Source organism: Pieris brassicae, chromosome 4 (assembly GCF_905147105.1).
Source record: "Pieris brassicae chromosome 4, ilPieBrab1.1, whole genome shotgun sequence".
In the NCBI taxonomy this organism is placed as follows: domain Eukaryota; kingdom Metazoa; phylum Arthropoda; class Insecta; order Lepidoptera; family Pieridae; genus Pieris; species Pieris brassicae.
Genome location: NC_059668.1, coordinates 6,606,023 through 6,625,819, shown reverse-complemented (window position 1 = coordinate 6,625,819; position 19,797 = coordinate 6,606,023). Strand labels below are relative to the sequence as shown.

The window sequence follows — 19,797 nt, the reverse complement described above, 5'->3', positions numbered from 1 at the left end:
GCGAGTTTGTATAAGATCGCTCGAAAGTTCATAATGGGTTATCAATGTTGATAAAAGTAATTATTGTTTCACGAAAAAATAGTCCCTGTTTGTATAAATTACTTAAATAATATTTTTAGAGCATAAGAAATGTGGAACATAATTTTAAAATCTTATTTCAAAGATGCCTCTCAGTGTTTAAAACCTTATTATTTACAATATTTGCGGGAATCATCGGAAAACATTCATAGGAAAATCTACACTGTGGTAAGTTTATAAAAAGTTTTGAAACATTTTAGTTGTAAGTTGAGTAAATTTTGAATTACATTCAACATTGAGATTGAGGTTAATTTAATGTTCAGCAGGCTGCAGTGTGAATTTTTAGATTCGTATTGATTAAGGTAGCCTTAATACTCTTAACATACTTTATTTGCTCAAGTGCAATATTTAACGGATATACACGCAAATTTATTTTATTGTTGATAAGTATGTTCTTTTTAATATTTTTAACTACTGCAAAGCCAAAACTATTTGTGTATGTGCAAAAATCTAATTATAATTATTATTTTAACAATCTCAGTATCGATCAATCTTGTTTTGTATTGCGTTAGGCACTTATCAGTATGATGTCAATGCTTTTCTGACCTCAAAGGTATTTTTAAGCCTCTATCAAGTATCTTCACAATATTGAACCATATCAATTGTAGACACATCTCGTATCAGTGAAAATAAGATTTAATTATTAATTATATTCTTTATATATTTTAGGGTAAATTTCATAATAGTAGATTTTCAAGTACCATGAATAACAAACTGATGAATGGAAATCTTCGGGACACAGACCCAGAATTGTATAAAATTATTAAAAATGAGAAGCATCGCCAACAGAGTGGTCTGGAGATGATTGCATCTGAAAATTTTACATCTATTCCTGTTTTGCAATGCCTGAGTTCTTGTCTTCATAATAAATATTCGGAGGGAATGCCAAATCAAAGGTAAAGTATATTTTTTTCTGTATCTAAAATAGAGATCAGCAACCATCTATGATGTGTAACTTTAGTTTCTTTAAAACAGTTATTTTATTATTAGCCTGTTTTTATCATATGTAAAGTGTAACTTGTCTTTATCATATGTAATGGAAATTTACACTTTGCATATGATAACAACCAGTTAGCATTAATGAAATCATAAATAATTTTATGTAGCTTTTTACAAAAGATATATGATTAATTGACTTTATGGTTTTAGATACTATGGGGGCAATGAATTTATTGATGAGATAGAAATCTTAGCCCAGAACCGAGCTCTAGAAGCTTATCGTTTGAATCCTGAAGAATGGGGTGTTAATGTTCAGCCTTACTCTGGTATGTAGAAGTATGTATATATATACACACTTAGATATAATGAAATTTAATAATTAAAAAAGAAATTCTTTAACCAATGTATAACTATAATATATAATAACTTAATATCTCAAAAGTATTTGAAGGTTTACTTAAATGTGTAGGAACATAGTACATGTCAGACAACATGTAGTATTGTTCTTCAATTATCATAAGTGTTTATTATAAGCTTGGATTACAAAAATTGGTGAGTGTAAAAGGTATGTCTAAATAACCATATGAATAAATTACTACTGACTAACTTTAATCGCATGTGAACATGCAAAAAAATCTTCCAAGTTAATTGAAATTGAAAGTTATTTGGAGCAGAATATATTTAAATATATTTATAACCATACCAAAAAACAAATATTGTATGTATTTTACTTAATGAGCATTTACTAAGATTTCAATACTTATTAAATAACTTTTATTCTTGCATAGTAAGTTACTGCTCTCTTATCAGTTATTACTCCAGTATTAAACAATAAAATGTGTGGAAATTCAACCTTGAATTTTGAAACTCAATTTAAATACATATTGGTTTTTTATTTTATTAAACAGCTATTGAAATTAATTTCTTAGATTCAACTTCAATTGAATAATTTAATTATTTGCTAAAGATTTATGTGTAGTTATAAATAAGATGTCATATTTATCGAAAATTAAAAATAATATGGTTTTTGGTAAATTATACAATCACACTGACATACCTATTTATTTATTTAAGGAGCTATGTGTACAGATTAGTACTACAATTATAATCTATAACATCATAAGACAATATATATTTTTTAATAAAATTTTCAGGCTCTCCAGCAAACTTTGCTGTGTACACGGGTGTTGTAGAGCCTCATGGACGAATCATGGGGTTAGATCTTCCTGATGGCGGCCATTTAACCCATGGATTTTTTACTCCCACAAAGAAAATATCAGCAACATCTATGTTCTTCGAAAGCATGCCTTATAAGGTATCAGACAGACCTCATATGCAAATGAACACCAGTCTATTCCTTACAAATACAGCAATAATTTATGCACATTATTAATTCTATTTCTAGGAATTAATATTTTATTATCCTATTTTAATTGTAACCATTTATTCCTACGCAACTTATAGTGTTCCAGTGAGAGATTTTGACAGATGGAAAAATTTGTATTGTTATTATACACTACCCTTTAAAAAGGTTTATAACTCCCAACGCAATTTCTGGACATCATTATTAATTGATATAGAATATATATGACTGGATAAGATAGGCTATGTTTCTCAATTAATCAACAGATTATGTATGTTACATAATCGGTGTCAGTTGCGATGCCATTAAATGCTCCATATTAGGAAGTATTGGAAAGTTAATGATTACTAATAACGTTCACTCTAGCTAAAGTAGCGTGTTGCAAATAAGCCCGGCTATTTTGGTAAATATAGAATGCTAAAATTTATATGTCGAAGGAGTGTACCTTCATTTTTTAAAACCAGTACTGTAAGTTTTACCATTTTCTCTAACCACAATTTTTTACTCTAAAAATTAATTTAGCTTTGCTCTTATGTTATGAAAGAAATTATTTTGTTTTGCTTCTTGATGTCCACAAATATACACCTACACCATCGTTTCTCAAGCGGGGGGTCGAGTTTGTTATAAAAGGGTCATTTTGTTAAAAAATAATAAATACAAACTACATATAGGTACAAAAAATTAAATAATTCAATCAATGGCGCTGCAACCTTTTTAGGTCTAGGCCTCAGATTTCTGCATCTGTTTCATGATCATTTGTTAATCTAATAGGCAAGTAGGTGATCAGCCTTCAGTGACAGCTGCCACAGCCTGACACACGCCGTCGACTTTTTGGGTCTAAGGCAAGCCGGTTTTCTCACGATGTTTTCCTTCACATATACATATTATCATACTTTTACAGTGACGGAGTCGCAAGACTTAACATACACTTGGGTCGAAACATAAAACGGTTTAGAAACGATGCCTTACACGGTAAATGGTATCTCATCTGCCCGTAAATTGCCAATAAAATTCAAAGACGTCTAACATGTGTATTATAACTTTTCTCGTCTCTCGTTTTAATTATTATAATAATAATATGAATTTATTAAGCAGAAAATCATAATTCCATGTGGTTTATTATTATATAGGTAACACACTTACAATATTGGCCTAAATATTATATTAGTAGATAAGCCTTGAAGTATATTTAATGTTACATTTAGTAAGAATATTTTTAACTCGTATGTAAAAGTTTTGTTTGGTAAGAATTCTATTGGTATAGAATTGGACTGCACGTCTCCTTATGCTCAGCATATGCGGAGAAGCAGACGAACTCTTTTAAAACAATCGAGACACTTAAATTTTTCACTTTTCACCCATCTTGATTCACGATTATTCTTGGAATGTGTTTCCTTCTTAAGTAATTTCAGCCACACTGAAATATACATTTCTTCGTAGGTGGATCCTTCCACAGGTCTCATTGATTATGACAAATTAGCCGAAACAGCAAAATTGTTTAAACCACGTCTTATAATAGCTGGAATCAGTTGCTATTCCCGCTGTCTGGACTATAAGAGGTTTAAGGAAATCGCCAACGAAAATGGCGCTTTGTTAATGGGTGATATGGCTCATATTTCCGGGCTTGTTGCAGCAGGTAAATTATGTTTTATAAATATTTTTATTTAACTTATGCAATGTATATAATAATAATGGTGATATGATAGTTTTTGATCCGCACATGGGGGCGGCGGTATTATTTAGATTGTTTATACTCACTCTACCAGGACAATCGCGGGTCTATGCCGGCCTATTAAGAATTGATATATACGTTTTTTGAAGGACAAAACGTCCGAAAATGTTTAGCCAGTTCGCATATTCTGGATGTCAAGGGGATACGGGCAAAATTTCGTTAATTTTCTTGAAAATTTAGAGTTTGTTGTCCATAACAACGTCCAGCCATGCCGGATAGTCCATATGAATACAAAATAATTCTGAAATTTACTTTTATATCTTATCAAAGTCGTCATTTACATATTTTGTTTCTTTTGAAGCCGCGTTTCAAATTATTAAACTACACCGAATAAATATACACCAAACTGAACCGGTAAACCGATTAAACATTAAAAAACACAGGTTTTAAGCTGGGATATATATTATTATTAATTACGTTTACAGGTGTCATACCGAGTCCTTTCGAGTACTGTGACATAGTAACCACAACCACCCATAAAACCCTTCGTGGGCCAAGAGCGGGCGTCATCTTCTACCGCAAAGGGGTTCGGTCGGTGAACGCGAAAGGAGAAAAGATTATGTACGATCTCGAGAATAAAATCAATATGGCGGTGTTCCCTGGTCTTCAAGGTGGACCGCATAACAACGCGATTGCAGCCATCGCGACAGCAATGAAACAAGCCACCTTACCAGAGTTCGCTGATTACCAACGACAGGTGAGTTTCGGATGATTTCGCTGTTTTTAATAATGAATGTGGACAGTTAAATAAAAAATACTTATTGGTATATAAACCCGAGATTAATTACACAATTTACATACACACACATGATTTGTATTTATTTGTATATATTGTTTGCACCGAAAGAGATATCAAATTAAAGAGAGTCAAATCAACCTGGGCCTTCAACCCAAAACAATTATTGTTTTGATAATTTATAATTAATTTTATTAATATATTTCATTTCATATATTCTCGTCTATTCTATGTCCTTGATTTGAGAACTGGATGTAAATTAACATTTAAATTATTTTTTAATTGTCTGATTTCAGGTAATTAAGAATGCCCAACGTCTCTGTGAAGGTCTAATATCTCGTGGATACAAAATAGCAACAGGTGGGACCGATGTCCATATTGTGTTAGTCGATGTTCGTAACATCGGCTTAAGCGGCGCACGCGCAGAACGTATATTGGAATTATGCAGTGTCGCCTGCAACAAGAATACCGTTCCGGGGGACAAAAGTGCTTTGAATCCTAGCGGAATTCGACTTGGTAACTATTACCTTCTATTAAAAGTCCTGTAGTTCGGCTTTGAAAGGTCTGCGTTTTGTAAATAAAAGTTTATTAATAGGCCTATGAGGTTGCTATAGTTGTATTCGATTTTGCAATATTTAAGACCTTCTTAGGTTATGACAATGACCAAACAATGTGCCGAATCTGACACAATGCCAGAAATTTCCTAAGATATTCGTTGCTAGTAATAATTTGTGTTCCAATTATTAAATTACTATTAGTCTATTTAAATGTGGAGATGATGTATTCTATAATAGGAGTATCTTAAAATACTGTTGTTTAAATTAAAAAACTGATTTAAAGTTCGTTGAATTTTGCTGTCTTTTGGATACGTAATAATAACGGCATAAATAATTCCGATATTAATTTAAATATAACCTACTATTGACTTTTGAGCTTCAATAATATTTTCACCGATTTTTAATGCGTCAAAGCGTTGCGTGATTGTGTTATCGCAAAAACTAATCAACTGTAACATAAATAGGGCATTTAATCAACCTTACTCAATAAACAATATTATTTTCATATTTATGAATAATATATTGATAAGGAATAAGATGTTGCTTAGAGGACTTATCTGAACAAACATACGTATATTTCACCGGCAAATAATAAATCTAATGCCGTATTAATACTATTGACTAGTAAGACGCAGTTCTTATGTATCTTTAAACGTGATATAGCTACCAAGTAATATAAAAAAAAGTAAAATATACCCATGCGAAAGCAAATTGTCATTTGTCAATTTTTATACATAACGATTTACTTCTATCTAGTCAATTTTTCATTTTCATATCAGGCACACCAGCTCTAACTACACGTGGCCTCAAGGAGACAGACATCGATCGAGTTGTTGACTATGTAGACAAGGCGCTAAAACTGGCTGCCGAAATCACAAAGATATCTGGACCGAAACTTGTTGATTTCAACAAGGTGATTGAAGAAAACGCTGATATTAAAGCAAAGGTGCAAAATTTAAAGGAGAGCATTGAGCAATACAGCCGAACCTTCCCACTGCCTGGATATGAAGACTATTAGTTAAAAATTCTATGTAATTCATGTTGACCATTTTTTATTAGCACTTATTATTGTTATTAGAGTTATTTTGTTAATAGAGGTCGCACCTTATTGTTAAGCAACTTTGTCTAATTACAATGATTTAATTAAAACCAGATGATTTATCACCCCGTAAACGCAATTTTACTAGGCGATAATTTTCGTTAAAAGCATGTAATTTCGACTATATTATTTTTTTCTGATAAGGGGTTATGTTATATTTACATCACTATAAGAGATGTTATAAAAAATATTTAACTTGTATATTAATAACTTGCAAGCGAGAATTCTAAGGACGCTTTTATTGGTTGTTGTCAGTTTAGAAACTGCAATATGCAACAGACTAGCAAACTTATTTATTTAAACATAATCATCAAATTGAAACAGTCTGTAGAGTTTCAAAAGTAATAAAAAATTTCTTCGCCTGGTATTTAAAACCCCTTCATCAACCATTTTACTCACTGCCAATGTTTATTCATTTTAGATCACCACTAAACAAAAAATTTCGAAGTTGTAACATGTTCCATTAAAATAAACGTAAGGAATCTCTTCAATTAGTTATATAACTATTTTTATAGTTCTTATTGTATAATAATATTTTCTATTTTTAATAAATAACTGTATCTTAGTACTGATTTTATTTTTTAAATCCAGATTGTTCCTGAGTTGCGTAAGACGAAAATATGATTTTCATGAAGTTCGAGTTTATTATATTTTATAACTTGATTTATATAAGAATATAACCAATGAAAATATATATTGGTCCTTTATTTTCTTACGCCATTCTAATGCGTAAAATTGAGATAAAACAATATTATTGCGTTTTAATTTACGTAGGTTGGCATGTTTGTAATTTTTCTTTCGGGCTAGTATCGTATTTTATCGATAAAAATAAAATCATGAATTCGTTACCAATATTTTTGTTGTGTAAATCGTATATCGTTACACTAGGTAAACAATAAAAATATGTATGTACTTATTTATATACACGCGTTAGAAGTTATACTTCTTTGGCGTAAAAAAACGTATAGAAATTGACATTATATATATGTCGGTTTTTAGTGACAGCGCGCGCCTCGTAAAAATTTACTCTCATCATTTTTCCCCAACGCGCGAAAAGAAGTATAACTTCAAAAATATATAAACATTATTTAAAATAATGATAACAGACGCACAACCTAGTGGACTTTTATTCAACTGTTTTTAGTTGAACGGTAATTAAATGATTCCAGCTTGATTAATTCACATTTAAAGGGAAGGATCCAAAGAGTTCATGTAAATGGAGAAACCTCTCCGGGTTTGCAGGTGTCATTCAGCGTCCCCCAATGCCCGATTCTTGAGCCTTTCTTATTTCTGATTTACATAAACGACGTCCCATTCTTTGTCAACGGAGTTCATGAGATGGTATTGTTTGCTGGTGACACTTCACTTCTAGTTAAAGTGAATAGGAAAATTGGACGATGTAAATTCTATCTCTCGTATGGTTAACTAGTATAGTTAACAGGTTTAACTTACTGCTTAATGAGAATAAAACACAATTAAATTTACAACTACTAGTGTAAAGCGAGATATTGGTAACCTTAAAGTTAAGGACAGTGAACTAATCTTTGTTAACAAAACTGTATTTCTAAGCTTAACAATAGATAGTAAACTCCAGTGGGGCCCACACATAGAGACTCTTTCGAATACGCTGAGCTCTGCAGCATATGCACTAAAGAAAATCCGACAGGTTACTGATAAGTACACGGCTAAACTTGTGTATCATAGCTACTTTCACTGCGTTATATCATACGGTATTCTACTGTGGGGTGCTGCTGCGGGTCCAGAAGATAAACCATGAAATATATGAAAATTGTATTCGTTATTATAAGCGAAATTAGAGAATTATCACTAAATAAATTAAAAGCTCTCGTTAAACGTAAATAAAGCTTTTTATAAGTTTGACGAACATGTAAATGATCTTAATCCATGGGATTGATTTGCTCTCAATTTGATTCAAAAGAGTGGCGAAATGTTTCTTGCCAGTTCTTCTTGCCCGCTCTACGCCCTTGACCTGTGAACTGGTAGTAAATGTAAAATTAGAATTAATTTAACTTATATTCTGACGTTATGAACTTGTTTACCTATGTGAATAAAGTTATTTTGACTTTGAATGTACAAGCGACTCAGGTCAATCAAAGGTGCCAATTTTTTCAAATTCAATTATGTTCACTTGAATTAGAGATTTCTGTTTGACCCTTTTTTATTATGGCTTTATTTTAACTTTATGCCAGTCTAAGTAAAAGGTTGGGAAACTACACGCAAGAAAAAATAAAGAAAGACATCAAAAGGATAAACTAGTTGTTTAATGCTTTTATTTACTTGAAAGAAAATGGTAGTAAATCAATATGGTAGAACTACTATATTTGTTCTGTGGACGTTATGTCCGGCACGTAGTCTGTTGCGTGTGACGTTTGTCGACCATATATTTTTGTGAAAATTGTGATTGTGTTGTTTTTGTACAAAAAATGATTACCATTATTATAATGAATGATAACAAAATAAAGGAATTCTTGTAGTTGTTTCAAACATAAAAGCTTTTACAACTTTTACAACAAAGCAAAGGCGTTCGTAAACTGTGGCGTATTACTAACTTCGTTAAAATTTAGAATTAGAAACAATTATTTTATATACTGCTATTTTTAATTAATTGTTTCAAACATTTTACGTTTATTATGATATTGACTTATACATGGGACACACAAAGGATTAAGAACTGAACGATATTATGTATACATTTGTGTGGGGTAATAACCACCTGGGCCTCAGGAATTTATGGAAAGTATGTTTAGCACGACTGGTATGGTAGCAGCACCGCAACAAGCGACGGGCCAGGTCGCATCAATCGGTAGCACCACCCTGCCTAGGTCACACCATCAGAGACCAGGTAACTTCAATTTCATGTAACATTTGTTAAAAATGTAAATTAAATATTTTGTCCATAATCATTGTCACATATTCATGGTTGTTGTTTATTTTATTATTATCAACTAGTAATTTTACTTTTACTTGTTTTAACTAAATAATTTATCAAGTTTATTAATATATGGTAAACATTTAGAATAGTTTTTACTTTTAATTATTTTAAAAATTGTTCCAGGCCGTCCACCTGCAGCTCCAAAATCATATGACTACTTGTTAAAAGTTTTACTTGTGGGGGATTCTGATGTTGGTAAACAAGAGATTTTGCAGGATTTAGAGGATGGTTCTGCTGATTCGCCTTTTTGCAGTGGCAGTGGTATGTACATTGTTTGTTATACTATTTCAATACCTGATTCATGAAAATTTGAAAACAGTAGAATCCATCCATTATTATCCATTAGCTACAGAAAACGTGATATAAATAATATTTAGCATGGACAAATGAGCTGCTGGATTTCAATTTAGGTACCATTAAAAATATTTACTATCACTTGATATTCTTTAACTTAAAACCTAGATTAATAAGGTAATAAACTTTTAATTTTAGCATACAAAACAACAACAATCCTCTTAGATGGCAAAAGAGTGAAGCTACAACTCTGGGATACTTCAGGACAAGGCAGATTTTGTACAATCATTCGTTCATATTCAAGAGGTGCTCAGGGAATTCTACTTGTATATGACATAACAAATAAATGGTCCTTTGACAGTATTGACAGGTGGCTTGAAGAAGTTGAAAAGGTAATTAATTAAATGTAATAAGGTTAATGATAATATGAATACGTCATTTATGTGTCTATTCTACAGTTGTTGTTTAATTTTTTTAATATTGAAGTTTCCAATTAGAAAAAACCTACACTCACTGCAAGCTACAAAGGTAATGTAGATAATACATGGGTAATAAAGTAAATTTCCAGTATGTACTTAAGACACTTAAAATTATCAGTCATGTTTTACTTGTTCAGTAGTACATTCAAGGTTATGATAATAGTTTTTAAATAATTCAAACATTGAAGTAAACTTTCAAAAGTAATTTAATGTTTTTTTTATCCACCTGTTTAAAGAAATATTTAATTAACCATGTTTTCAAATTTAAGAGTACTTGTATGTGGTTGTCACTTTGTAAACGCATTCATAGTGATTAAAGGCGTTATCATGGATTACATGAGAGTGACAAAGACCAAAAAATTGCATTGAGAGGCTTACAGATTGTTTAAATTTTTATAGTTTCTATTAAATCTGAAATATATTATAATAAAAAATGTTCCTTGTATATCCATAATTGCAATAGGGTTAGATGAATAAATTAAATGAAACTGAAATATCCGAAATATATCTAATTTGTCTGGATCTTTTTAGTGTACGTTTTGGTAAAGGCTTTCAATTCGTTCTAGAGTTATTTGTTCAAAGCCACCTTGGCTTCGACTTGCTGCTGTTGGCGAGTTTGTTTCACAAATGTACATGTATATTCCAGCACGCCCCAGGAGTACCAAAGGTGCTAGTGGGTAATCGGTTACACTTAGCATTTAAACGACAAGTACAAGAACGCGACGCTGAAATGTATGCAGCTAAAAATCACATGGCCTTTTTCGAAGTGAGTCCGCTCTGTGACTTCAATATAAGGGAAAGTTTTTGTGAGCTCTCGCGGATGGCTCTACATCGTAATGGCATGGAAAGATTGTGGAGGAGCAATAAAGGTAATTCCTATTTATTGTTTATGGTTATCAAAACCACAATTTTTTTGTTTATGGATTTCAGTTTGATCCCTGGCAAAACAAGAATTGAAATTAAAGTAGGAAAGAACAAAGCATTTCATCAACTTGACTTATATAAATATAATTAATTTCATTAAATGTATTCGGGGTAACGGACAAAAGCAATCTCTTGTGAAACACATTCATTTAAAGAGAAATTGGTTTTCTAATTTTAAGATAAATACAACTAGATTAATTGGTTTCTGTTATATTACAGTTGTCTAATTTTCAATATGTAAAGTGAAGTAAGCTTTGACCACATTCAAATAGAGGAAATCAATTTTTTAACTGGATTAAAGCTATTTGTATTATTATAAACTTATAATTATTTTACTTTTATTATTTATTTATTGTATAAGTGTTCTTAATATAAAGGAAGTTGGTGTGGTGGAAACAGAAACTGTACACAGTTTTTCTATCCACCAGGATGTCGAACATATTTAAATCATTAACATATATATATACTAAGGCCAGTGACATATAAACTGTAAATTTATAACAATCAAACCATTCAAACGATTTAAAATTGCACGTAAAATGTCATAAACAAATTTAAACTGACGCGCCATAGAGAGCCGATGCAAGAAACCTGTTCTTGTCGAGAATTCTCATTCACATACAGAATGAGTTCCTATATTCGAATATGTTTTAATGACGTACATAATTTTAAATTCAATTAACCCTAATTTTCCAGCGACAAATCCATCCTTTATATGATCTTTTTAAGTGTCTAGACTTTACCTTTTCCGTTAAACACTGGTCAACACTGCACTGAGTTACCTAAAAATTATATTATATTTTCAGTCCTCAGTCTCCAAGAGCTATGTTGCCGTGCGATCGTAGCACGAACATCCGTATATGGACTCGAAAGACTTCCCTTACCGAGCACGCTCAAGTCTCATCTCAAGTCGTATGCGATATCAGCCGCTCCATCGAGACATCGCGCTAGGCCCTCGAAACACTCGCACCATACACGACTCAACTGTACTGGGAGAAATTCTTGCAGTATCACATAATGGTTAGTTAAAAAAAATGGCGTCATTATTTAACAAATTATTAGACTTCGATATGCAAATTTGTTCAACTTTCCGTCATACTTACTTTTGTTATATAAATGAATGACATCAATCATGTATTAAAAACTTTCTCGAAGTTTATAATAAGAACAGATTAATTATGAAGCTGACCACATTTGTATGAAGAATTTGAAGTTTTTATTCCACTAATTTGTCTAATGTATATGTAAGCGTTTGCGGTAAATAGTCATTATAATATAATATAAATGGGGATACCCATTTTAAACCGCCCAGCTTCTAAATCCTAATATCAGTTGTAATTGCAACAAGTAATTTTTTTCTATGTAAAAGAACAATTATTACGAATTACGACTAGTATTATGGGTCTAGAACACGTGCAAAACTTCCAAGCATTATTTGTTTTCAAATATTTTATAGACTGAATTTGTTTGCCCTCAATTACCTTAGAACTTTTTATTTCTTGTAAAAAAGACATTGATCACCATCTATTTTTCAGTAATTGCAACCGCAATTTTTTGTCTATGAATTTTGAGGTTATACTTCAAAGTTGGGCATAGATTATGTTCTTTGTATTTTTTATGGATAATTCATTGACGAATACTAGCGAAATATGCGAGATTCGAATTGACAAAATACTGGCTGTAATTGACAACGGATTTGTGACTATTGTAAGCTATTTAGGGTACTTAACTTGTGAATATGTGTTATTTATTAGTATTATGTGAATATTTTGTAGCACGGCATTTCGCCCTCTGTCCATATTATTCAAACTCGTGTATCGTCATGTGCCTAGTGGTAAGGTTAGACTATGGTGCAATTTTTACAAGATTTCACAGCCTCATTGATTCAGCCTTGGTGCATAGCTCTGAGTCCATAGAATTATAAATAAGTCCACTATTGTACGCTAAATAAACACCAATTCTCTTAAGTATGTGGGGTTAGTATAAATTTCAGCGAACAATCTAAAAAGGAACGCTTATATCGAATAATTCTTTTGAATTCGCTCCCTTGATAAACGTAACAATAATTTACGATGCCATTTAAAATAGGACCTTAAGTCAACTAATAAAAAAATGATTCTTTTTTACGAATTTTGCTTTATTATAAACGGGAACGTTTTCGACAATTCGACTAATCATTTACTAACCTCGTGGATAAATCTGCACTTTTAAATTCATGGGCGTCAAGTATTTTTTATCTGTGTATCTTTATACTACGCAAAACTAATAAATTTTGTTAAATCCGTCCCTAGGTAACTTTTTCTTAACAATTTTTATAAGTTAAGAAATATTCTTTAAATTTCTGAAACTGTACCCATTGCATGTCAAATTTAATATATAGGATAAGCTTCATGAAGTACATGTATTTATTAATCCTAATTCCTAAGTCATAATTTTAATCAATTTGTATTCATCAAATTTTGTAGGTGCGAAAAATTACTCAAACCAAAAATATTTTCATGTTATTTTTTGTAAATAGTTCCTTCAAAATTATTTTGATTTGTTTATTTATATACCCTTTAAAAATTAATAAGTTATCTTTTGTACATAGTATGGTTTCGATTGAACTATTTGTGATAGTTTTAATATAATCCAAATATACTTAAACCAGCTAAAAGTTCGGTGAATACAGTCAATAACGTTATCACTTCTATTGTAAGTTGTGAAATAAAACTAATTTAATAAATAGTTGGTATTTTATTTAACATACGAAACAAGGCGAAAGAGAAAGCTTTCCAAAAACACAAAGCCAAATTTCCTAGGAGTTCAGAATTAAAGTCACAAATGGGCTCTATGATATTATGTTTTCGACCTATCCGTTCAAAAAGTTTTAGAATAATAGAAACAATTGTATAATACTGGGACACAAATTGGTCCTGTTAAATTATATTTTAAGTTTTATACTTCATTACACTTTTATTTAAAATTAAAAGGTAAAATGTTACAAAGTACACGAGCTATAAATGCTTCAGTTATTACAAAGAATTGTCACTGAAACGAATGGTTTCTAATCAAAAGGTCAAGTTATGAAAAAAGAACTAAAAAGGATTTTAACAACAATGTTGACGCGTATTCCGTTTACAATACTGTCTAGTGGTGTGTTTTGTGCCGTGGGTGCGTTTTTTTTTTAAATGAGCCTATTTTCGTGCACGTATGATAATAAATATTTATGCGCCGCTACCAGACAATAGGTGGCAATTCCATAGTGTGCAAATTATTTCTGACACAGCGTTACCATGCGCGCTGAAAATAAATCGATAGAAAATCACATGCGCATTTAGACTTCTTAAACATTCAACGAAACTATGTTTTCACTCTCACTATCATCGCTGTAGTGCTATAAATAAAACAAATGTTTACCAGAACAAAGAAATGTAACAAAATTATGATTCGCTTAAATAATTTCTTGTATGTATTTAATTTACGACAAGGCACAATTTTGATTGCCGTCCATCAAATCGTAAGTATTTATGATTGAATAAACTAAAGCAAAGAACCTTAACAAACAACGCTTCAACATTTTTGCAGGCGCTATCGTCGTTTTTGCTTATAATATTATTAGTTGGAATATCTCATCTTGGAGAAATGTTACAATTGCTTGACAATGATATGAAAGATGACGAAGAGAGACGAGGATTTTATGGCGTGGGATACGGCGACCAAGTCATATTCCACGAAAGTGATGTAATAAGTACAAAGAATCATGCAAGATTTGTAAAAGCACAGCATCTTGCATCAGGTTTGTTGTAAGACCTAATCAATGATTAATACTTATACAAATTTGATTAATAAACTTTCGTATTTTTCAGTAACCGTCGTTATTTTGTATACAAGTACAATATTAACGGCTATTTACCTTATGTGTTCAATATCTCTATTATACGGTGCCGTGAAATATAAGAGGGAATACGTATTACCATGGATAATGGCAGCTTGCATTGCAGTAGTATTACTTATTAACTTCATCATTGTCTTCGATGGCTATCCGTGCATCATAAATCTATTCGGCGGTCATACTATTTATCGTAAGTATTTCTTGTGACGAAAAGTTACTAATAACTAATTAGATCATTTTAAATGAATATTTAATATGAAATATTGCTCAAATCGCCTAATTCCGGGGAGTCAACTACATATTTGGGATCTAACATAATGCGGATGGCTTTCCTATTATTATACATAAAAGGGTGAAATGCACCCAGAAACCGTTTAATACATATGAAATTAGTATATTATGTTTAAAAAAATGATTTATGAATCCGCCTCTCACGAAAAAAACTTTAGTTGCATTTCGTTTTCAGATTTCGGCTGCACGTTATTCGTCCTAACATTTATCTACGCAATTTGCGCAGTCAGTAGTTTTGCCCTCGAGACTGGTGGACGTTGTCATGAAAGTATCACCAACAACGACGAAAGAGGGGAAAGGTTGCTACTTTTGGATCATGCAGCTCATTCCAGCTTACTCTCAGCGGCGCAATTAAACAAACTTTCGCATGGCACTAGGACACACTTTGTTTAAACCGCCTTTAAAGAGCTTTTAAATGAAACTTCAGTTTTCGTCAAAAATATTTAAAAAACAAATTATCGTTAGTGTAGATATCTAGCAATTATTTTTTCGGTTGTGTCATGCACAAGTATGTCACCAGCTTTTCTGTGACTTTATATTAGCTGGTGTTAAAATGTGATCACTTATTTTAAGAAGTGTTTTTTAAATTAAAAAAAATACATAGAGTAAAATTATATTTTTCGTATAAATACGTTCAGCTATGTGTAAATTAAGAATATGATTTTGGTCTAATTACTCCTCATAATTCTGCTACAGTCAAATAAAAATATAAAGAAAAATATTGTTTTTTAATAAAAAAGCCAAGCCAAGTTGGCAATTTGAAAACTGATAAAAATTAAAGTAATACCAATAAATATTACTACTTTTATGCTCATAAAATTAATAACTACAAAATAAACAATCTTTTTGGATATCTATGAACAGTTATTTAATTGTATTACTTATTTACTACTGTCTTCTATGATTTATCTTATTCAATAAAATGGAAGACATTTATTTAGGTAAACACGCTATTGTCATTTCATACAAGTATTAAATTAAAAAATGCTATATAATACATATAAATTTCTTAATTCATTATTCTATAACAAAGACTTTCAAGTCCATACTCTTGCACATAGTATTAGTATTTCCGACGTTTCGCGTGCTTTACAGCGGGCGTGCGTCACCGTGACCAAATTTAAAATTATGTAAAATAATGATAAGTTTATAATACAAACAGCTTTAATGCGATTAAAAAATTTTTTTCTTTCAATATGTAAAAGCTATGTTAACCAAAGATAAAGGCTTTTAAATCATTTACCAATACAAATTTGACATTGGCTTCATCTTAAATATATAATGGTAAATGGTTTGTTTTTCCATATATCTATTCTACAAACTAAATTTACTAATATGTAAACTGAAAAACCAACCAAGAGACTATGGCACAATATACAAACATGCATTTATTCAACCCCAACGGCCATTCTGTAATGGCCTCTGAATTCCCTTAAAACCTCTAGCTAAAATAAACTTTTCTGAAGAGTCTGAGCGGCTTGCTTTTGGTTTTAAAATCTTTATGTTTTTGTAAAATCGTTCTAAATCCATTTCTAAAATAGGCACTTCTTTTCCATCCCATACTTTAAAAAGTAAATTTCCATCAATTTTTGTAACAAGAGCAGCAAATCTTATTGCCATATAACACAGACCTAAAATTCTATCTTTGTCTAATTCTCTTATACCTGTGGCACTAGGGGCCATGTCTGAAAGTACTAAATCCACTAGCTTCCCATCCAAGATATTTACCACTTTATCATGAGCTTCTATTGTGGAGAAATCCATATTACTTAATATAGTTGCACCCTGTAAGCATTATAAAAATGTTAATGGTAAATTTTAACAACAAAATGAATTATACAAATTTACATATATTTTAATGTTAAGAAAAAAATATATTATTTTTATACCGGTATTGGAAATATTTGGAGCTTGTCAATTGATAACACAGTTCCCTTTGGTTTTGTTAAATCAGCACCATCAGCATTAGTCTTTTGTACTGCAACTTGAGTCCAAGAGCCAGGTGAAGCTCCCAAGTCAACAACAGTGAGACCAGGATGTAAAATATTAGTTTTCTCGTTCATCTCTAATAATTTAAAGGCACTCCTACATCTAAAATTAAATCATTAGAATTCTGAAAGTGACGTTTTACCCTATATAATAATACAATATCTATTTATAACTGTGACTAGTACACATATATATACCTGTAGTTGCTTATCTTAGCCCTTTCTACGTATGGGTCCGCTCTTTGTCGACTTAACCATTGTTGTGAACTTTTTAATCTTTTAAGGCACTTTATCAAAAAGCACATTTTGGAAAAGTTTAGATCTCGCCGAGTTATCGGACTGGATATAAGCATATTTTTAACCTTAACACTTAAGAATTATCATTCACTTTTTTTTATCAAATAAAGGAAAGTGTGTTTATTCTTATACAACGTATATTTTTTATCAGGCACTTTCTACCTCTACTCTATAAACACTGAATTGCAGTTTCTATTTTACTGTAATTACATCTCTCACCGAAAAAGATTTTAACTACATAAATAAAACATTTAGAATAATCATATCTCAATTACAAAATTCATATTTTGTTTCACAGATCAAGTAGATGTAAAATTGGTTATTGGTAATTGGATTCATAGTCGAATTATGACAGTTAACCACACGTCACAGATAAATTAGAATAAACAAGACACATTTGAGACTAGACGCTAAGACTCGAATCTGAACTTCAGGATAAATTATTAAGTTGTGATGTAAACTTCTTGCTTGAAACTATCAGCCATAACTTGATGACATTGTCACTCTGTTTTGTTAGTGTCTATGTCAATGTATCTAATGTAACCAAAACATATTTAGTGTTAATTTTAGCTTATTAAAACCTACTATTATTTTTATTATTTAATTTTTTATGAAGTTCTACTCTTTGGAAGCTTATTAAAACCTTATATTAATGAAAGGTTTTCTCTTATTTAAATTTAATAAGCTAATAACGCAACATGGATAAATATCTTCGCCCTGATAGCTCTAGTACGAGAGCTTGGATACACTGGCGTAAGACTTTCGAAAGCTTCATTTCCGTGCAGAAACCGACCGCTTCAGAAACAGATGCACAGTCGGTTCCTCCGCCAGAATGGGACAGCATAAAGTTTCAGCTTTTGGTAAATCATATATCACCAAATATGTATATATATATATATAAGCGAAGCCACGAATTACGAAGAAGCGATACTACAAGCTGTCATTTATAAAACTGATGGAGCTGCCGGTGTCGAGAAGTGCTTCTGCTCTTATTCCTCGAATATTAGCAGGTACAGTAGCTTTACGTAGTGAAGAAGGTGACGCTGCTGTGATACAAGCGGAAAGATCTTCAGTACCTACCACAGAGTTTGTAGGTTTGGAAGAGCATCTGCACACAGTGGCAAAGTGCCCCTTCTTGTTGCAGAGCTGACAAGTCTTTTCAAATGCAGGGCAGTTCTTACGAGGATGTATTTGTCCCCAACAAAAGAAACATTTTCGCCGTCGAGGATTATTAACAGAAGAGCAGGGCTCGTCGTGCACAGTTTGTAATGTTGGTGCTTTTGTAGCAACAGCATTTAAAGATACAGTATTGAAGCTTTGAGAGTTGATTGCTGCCGTTTCTACAGAGAGTGCTTGGTTGTAAGCTTGATCAAGTGTAAGAGTTAAGTTTTCTAAAAACCTTTGTCTGATTTTATGCGATGATATACCGGATATGAATGCATCACGGACGCTATCGTTTTTATTTGTTTCTGCATCAACAGGCGCAAAGTCACAATCTTTAGAAAGCAGGTTTAAAGCTTGTAAATATGTGTCAATACCTTCTTCTAGTCGTTGTTTCCTTGTTGCTAACATGTGCCTTGCAAATATTATATTTTTTTGTTTTACATAAAGTTTAATATTTAACAAATTCATACTAACCGTGATCGACGAATTATCACGTTTCCCGTTTGCTTTCCCATGCTCAGATGTAAGCTCGAAAATAGTGATTAAACACCTTAACAACTTGTTTATGTTATTCGGCATGCCTTCTTACGTTCATTCAGATCGCGGAACAGCATTTCTTTCGGTAGAAAATTGGGAGCAAGCCACAAGCCTTACATTCAATTCGATCATTACTTTGTACAGCCATAAATTGCAGTCCACATGAAAGAATGTTTAGACACCCACGAAGATCTACTAACGGCACTTCTGTTCCATCGTGGCTTACAAATTCTGGACAAGTCTTGATGAAGAAATTTAATCGTACAAATAAATATCAACAATTAGTAGAAGAGGTTGAATTGATACACAGCAATCCTGACATTCGGTTCCCAGATGGCCGAGAAACAACGCTGTCGAATCGACATCTAGCACCATTGGGTTCAGAAGGGGTAGATCTGCGAATAAATAATGAACATACTCCTGATTATGATAACGTCGCAGAACCACTTCCAGAAACAGAAGATCAAAACTTGGAAATTCCTCCATCTAATG

The 19,797-nt window shown here is 31.7% G+C and overlaps 4 protein-coding genes across 6 annotated transcripts; 3 read left to right on the top strand and 1 right to left on the bottom strand.

Annotated features, from left to right (window-relative positions):
- On the top strand, window positions 1–7,069 carry LOC123708274 (serine hydroxymethyltransferase). Of its 3 annotated transcripts, none has more exons than XM_045658923.1 (8): window positions 1–246; window positions 748–974; window positions 1,228–1,343; window positions 2,172–2,332; window positions 3,821–4,016; window positions 4,538–4,809; window positions 5,145–5,364; window positions 6,185–7,069. In XM_045658923.1, exons 1-8 carry the CDS (start codon window positions 130–132, stop codon window positions 6,421–6,423), a joined length of 1,548 nt encoding a protein of 515 aa, XP_045514879.1. In that variant the 5' UTR covers window positions 1–129; the 3' UTR covers window positions 6,424–7,069. The 3 variants fall into 3 exon arrangements, with proteins under 3 accessions (XP_045514879.1, XP_045514880.1, XP_045514881.1); XM_045658924.1 differs by lacking the exon at window positions 1–246 and adding an exon at window positions 310–465; XM_045658925.1 differs by lacking the exon at window positions 1–246 and adding an exon at window positions 333–380.
- A 1,824-nt stretch (window positions 7,070–8,893) lies between these two features.
- On the top strand, window positions 8,894–13,853 carry LOC123708167 (ras-related protein Rab-40C). Its single transcript, XM_045658708.1, has 5 exons — window positions 8,894–9,367; window positions 9,581–9,718; window positions 9,950–10,143; window positions 10,877–11,099; window positions 11,961–13,853. Exons 1-5 carry the CDS (start codon window positions 9,256–9,258, stop codon window positions 12,170–12,172), a joined length of 879 nt encoding a protein of 292 aa, XP_045514664.1. The 5' UTR covers window positions 8,894–9,255; the 3' UTR covers window positions 12,173–13,853.
- Window positions 13,854–14,359: 506 nt separating this feature from the next.
- LOC123708168 lies at window positions 14,360–16,002 on the top strand. The gene is made up of 4 exons (XM_045658709.1): window positions 14,360–14,653; window positions 14,722–14,932; window positions 15,003–15,218; window positions 15,495–16,002. The coding sequence occupies exons 1-4, from the start codon at window positions 14,546–14,548 to the stop codon at window positions 15,710–15,712; spliced, it is 753 nt and encodes a 250-aa protein (XP_045514665.1). The 5' UTR covers window positions 14,360–14,545; the 3' UTR covers window positions 15,713–16,002.
- Window positions 16,003–16,055: 53 nt separating this feature from the next.
- Window positions 16,056–17,921, bottom strand: LOC123708169 (rRNA methyltransferase 2, mitochondrial). The gene is made up of 3 exons (XM_045658710.1): window positions 17,506–17,921; window positions 17,209–17,410; window positions 16,056–17,104 (listed from the first exon to the last, which is right to left on the bottom strand). The coding sequence occupies exons 1-3, from the start codon at window positions 17,658–17,660 to the stop codon at window positions 16,712–16,714; spliced, it is 750 nt and encodes a 249-aa protein (XP_045514666.1). The 5' UTR covers window positions 17,661–17,921; the 3' UTR covers window positions 16,056–16,711.
- Between the last annotated feature and the right edge of the window lie 1,876 nt (window positions 17,922–19,797).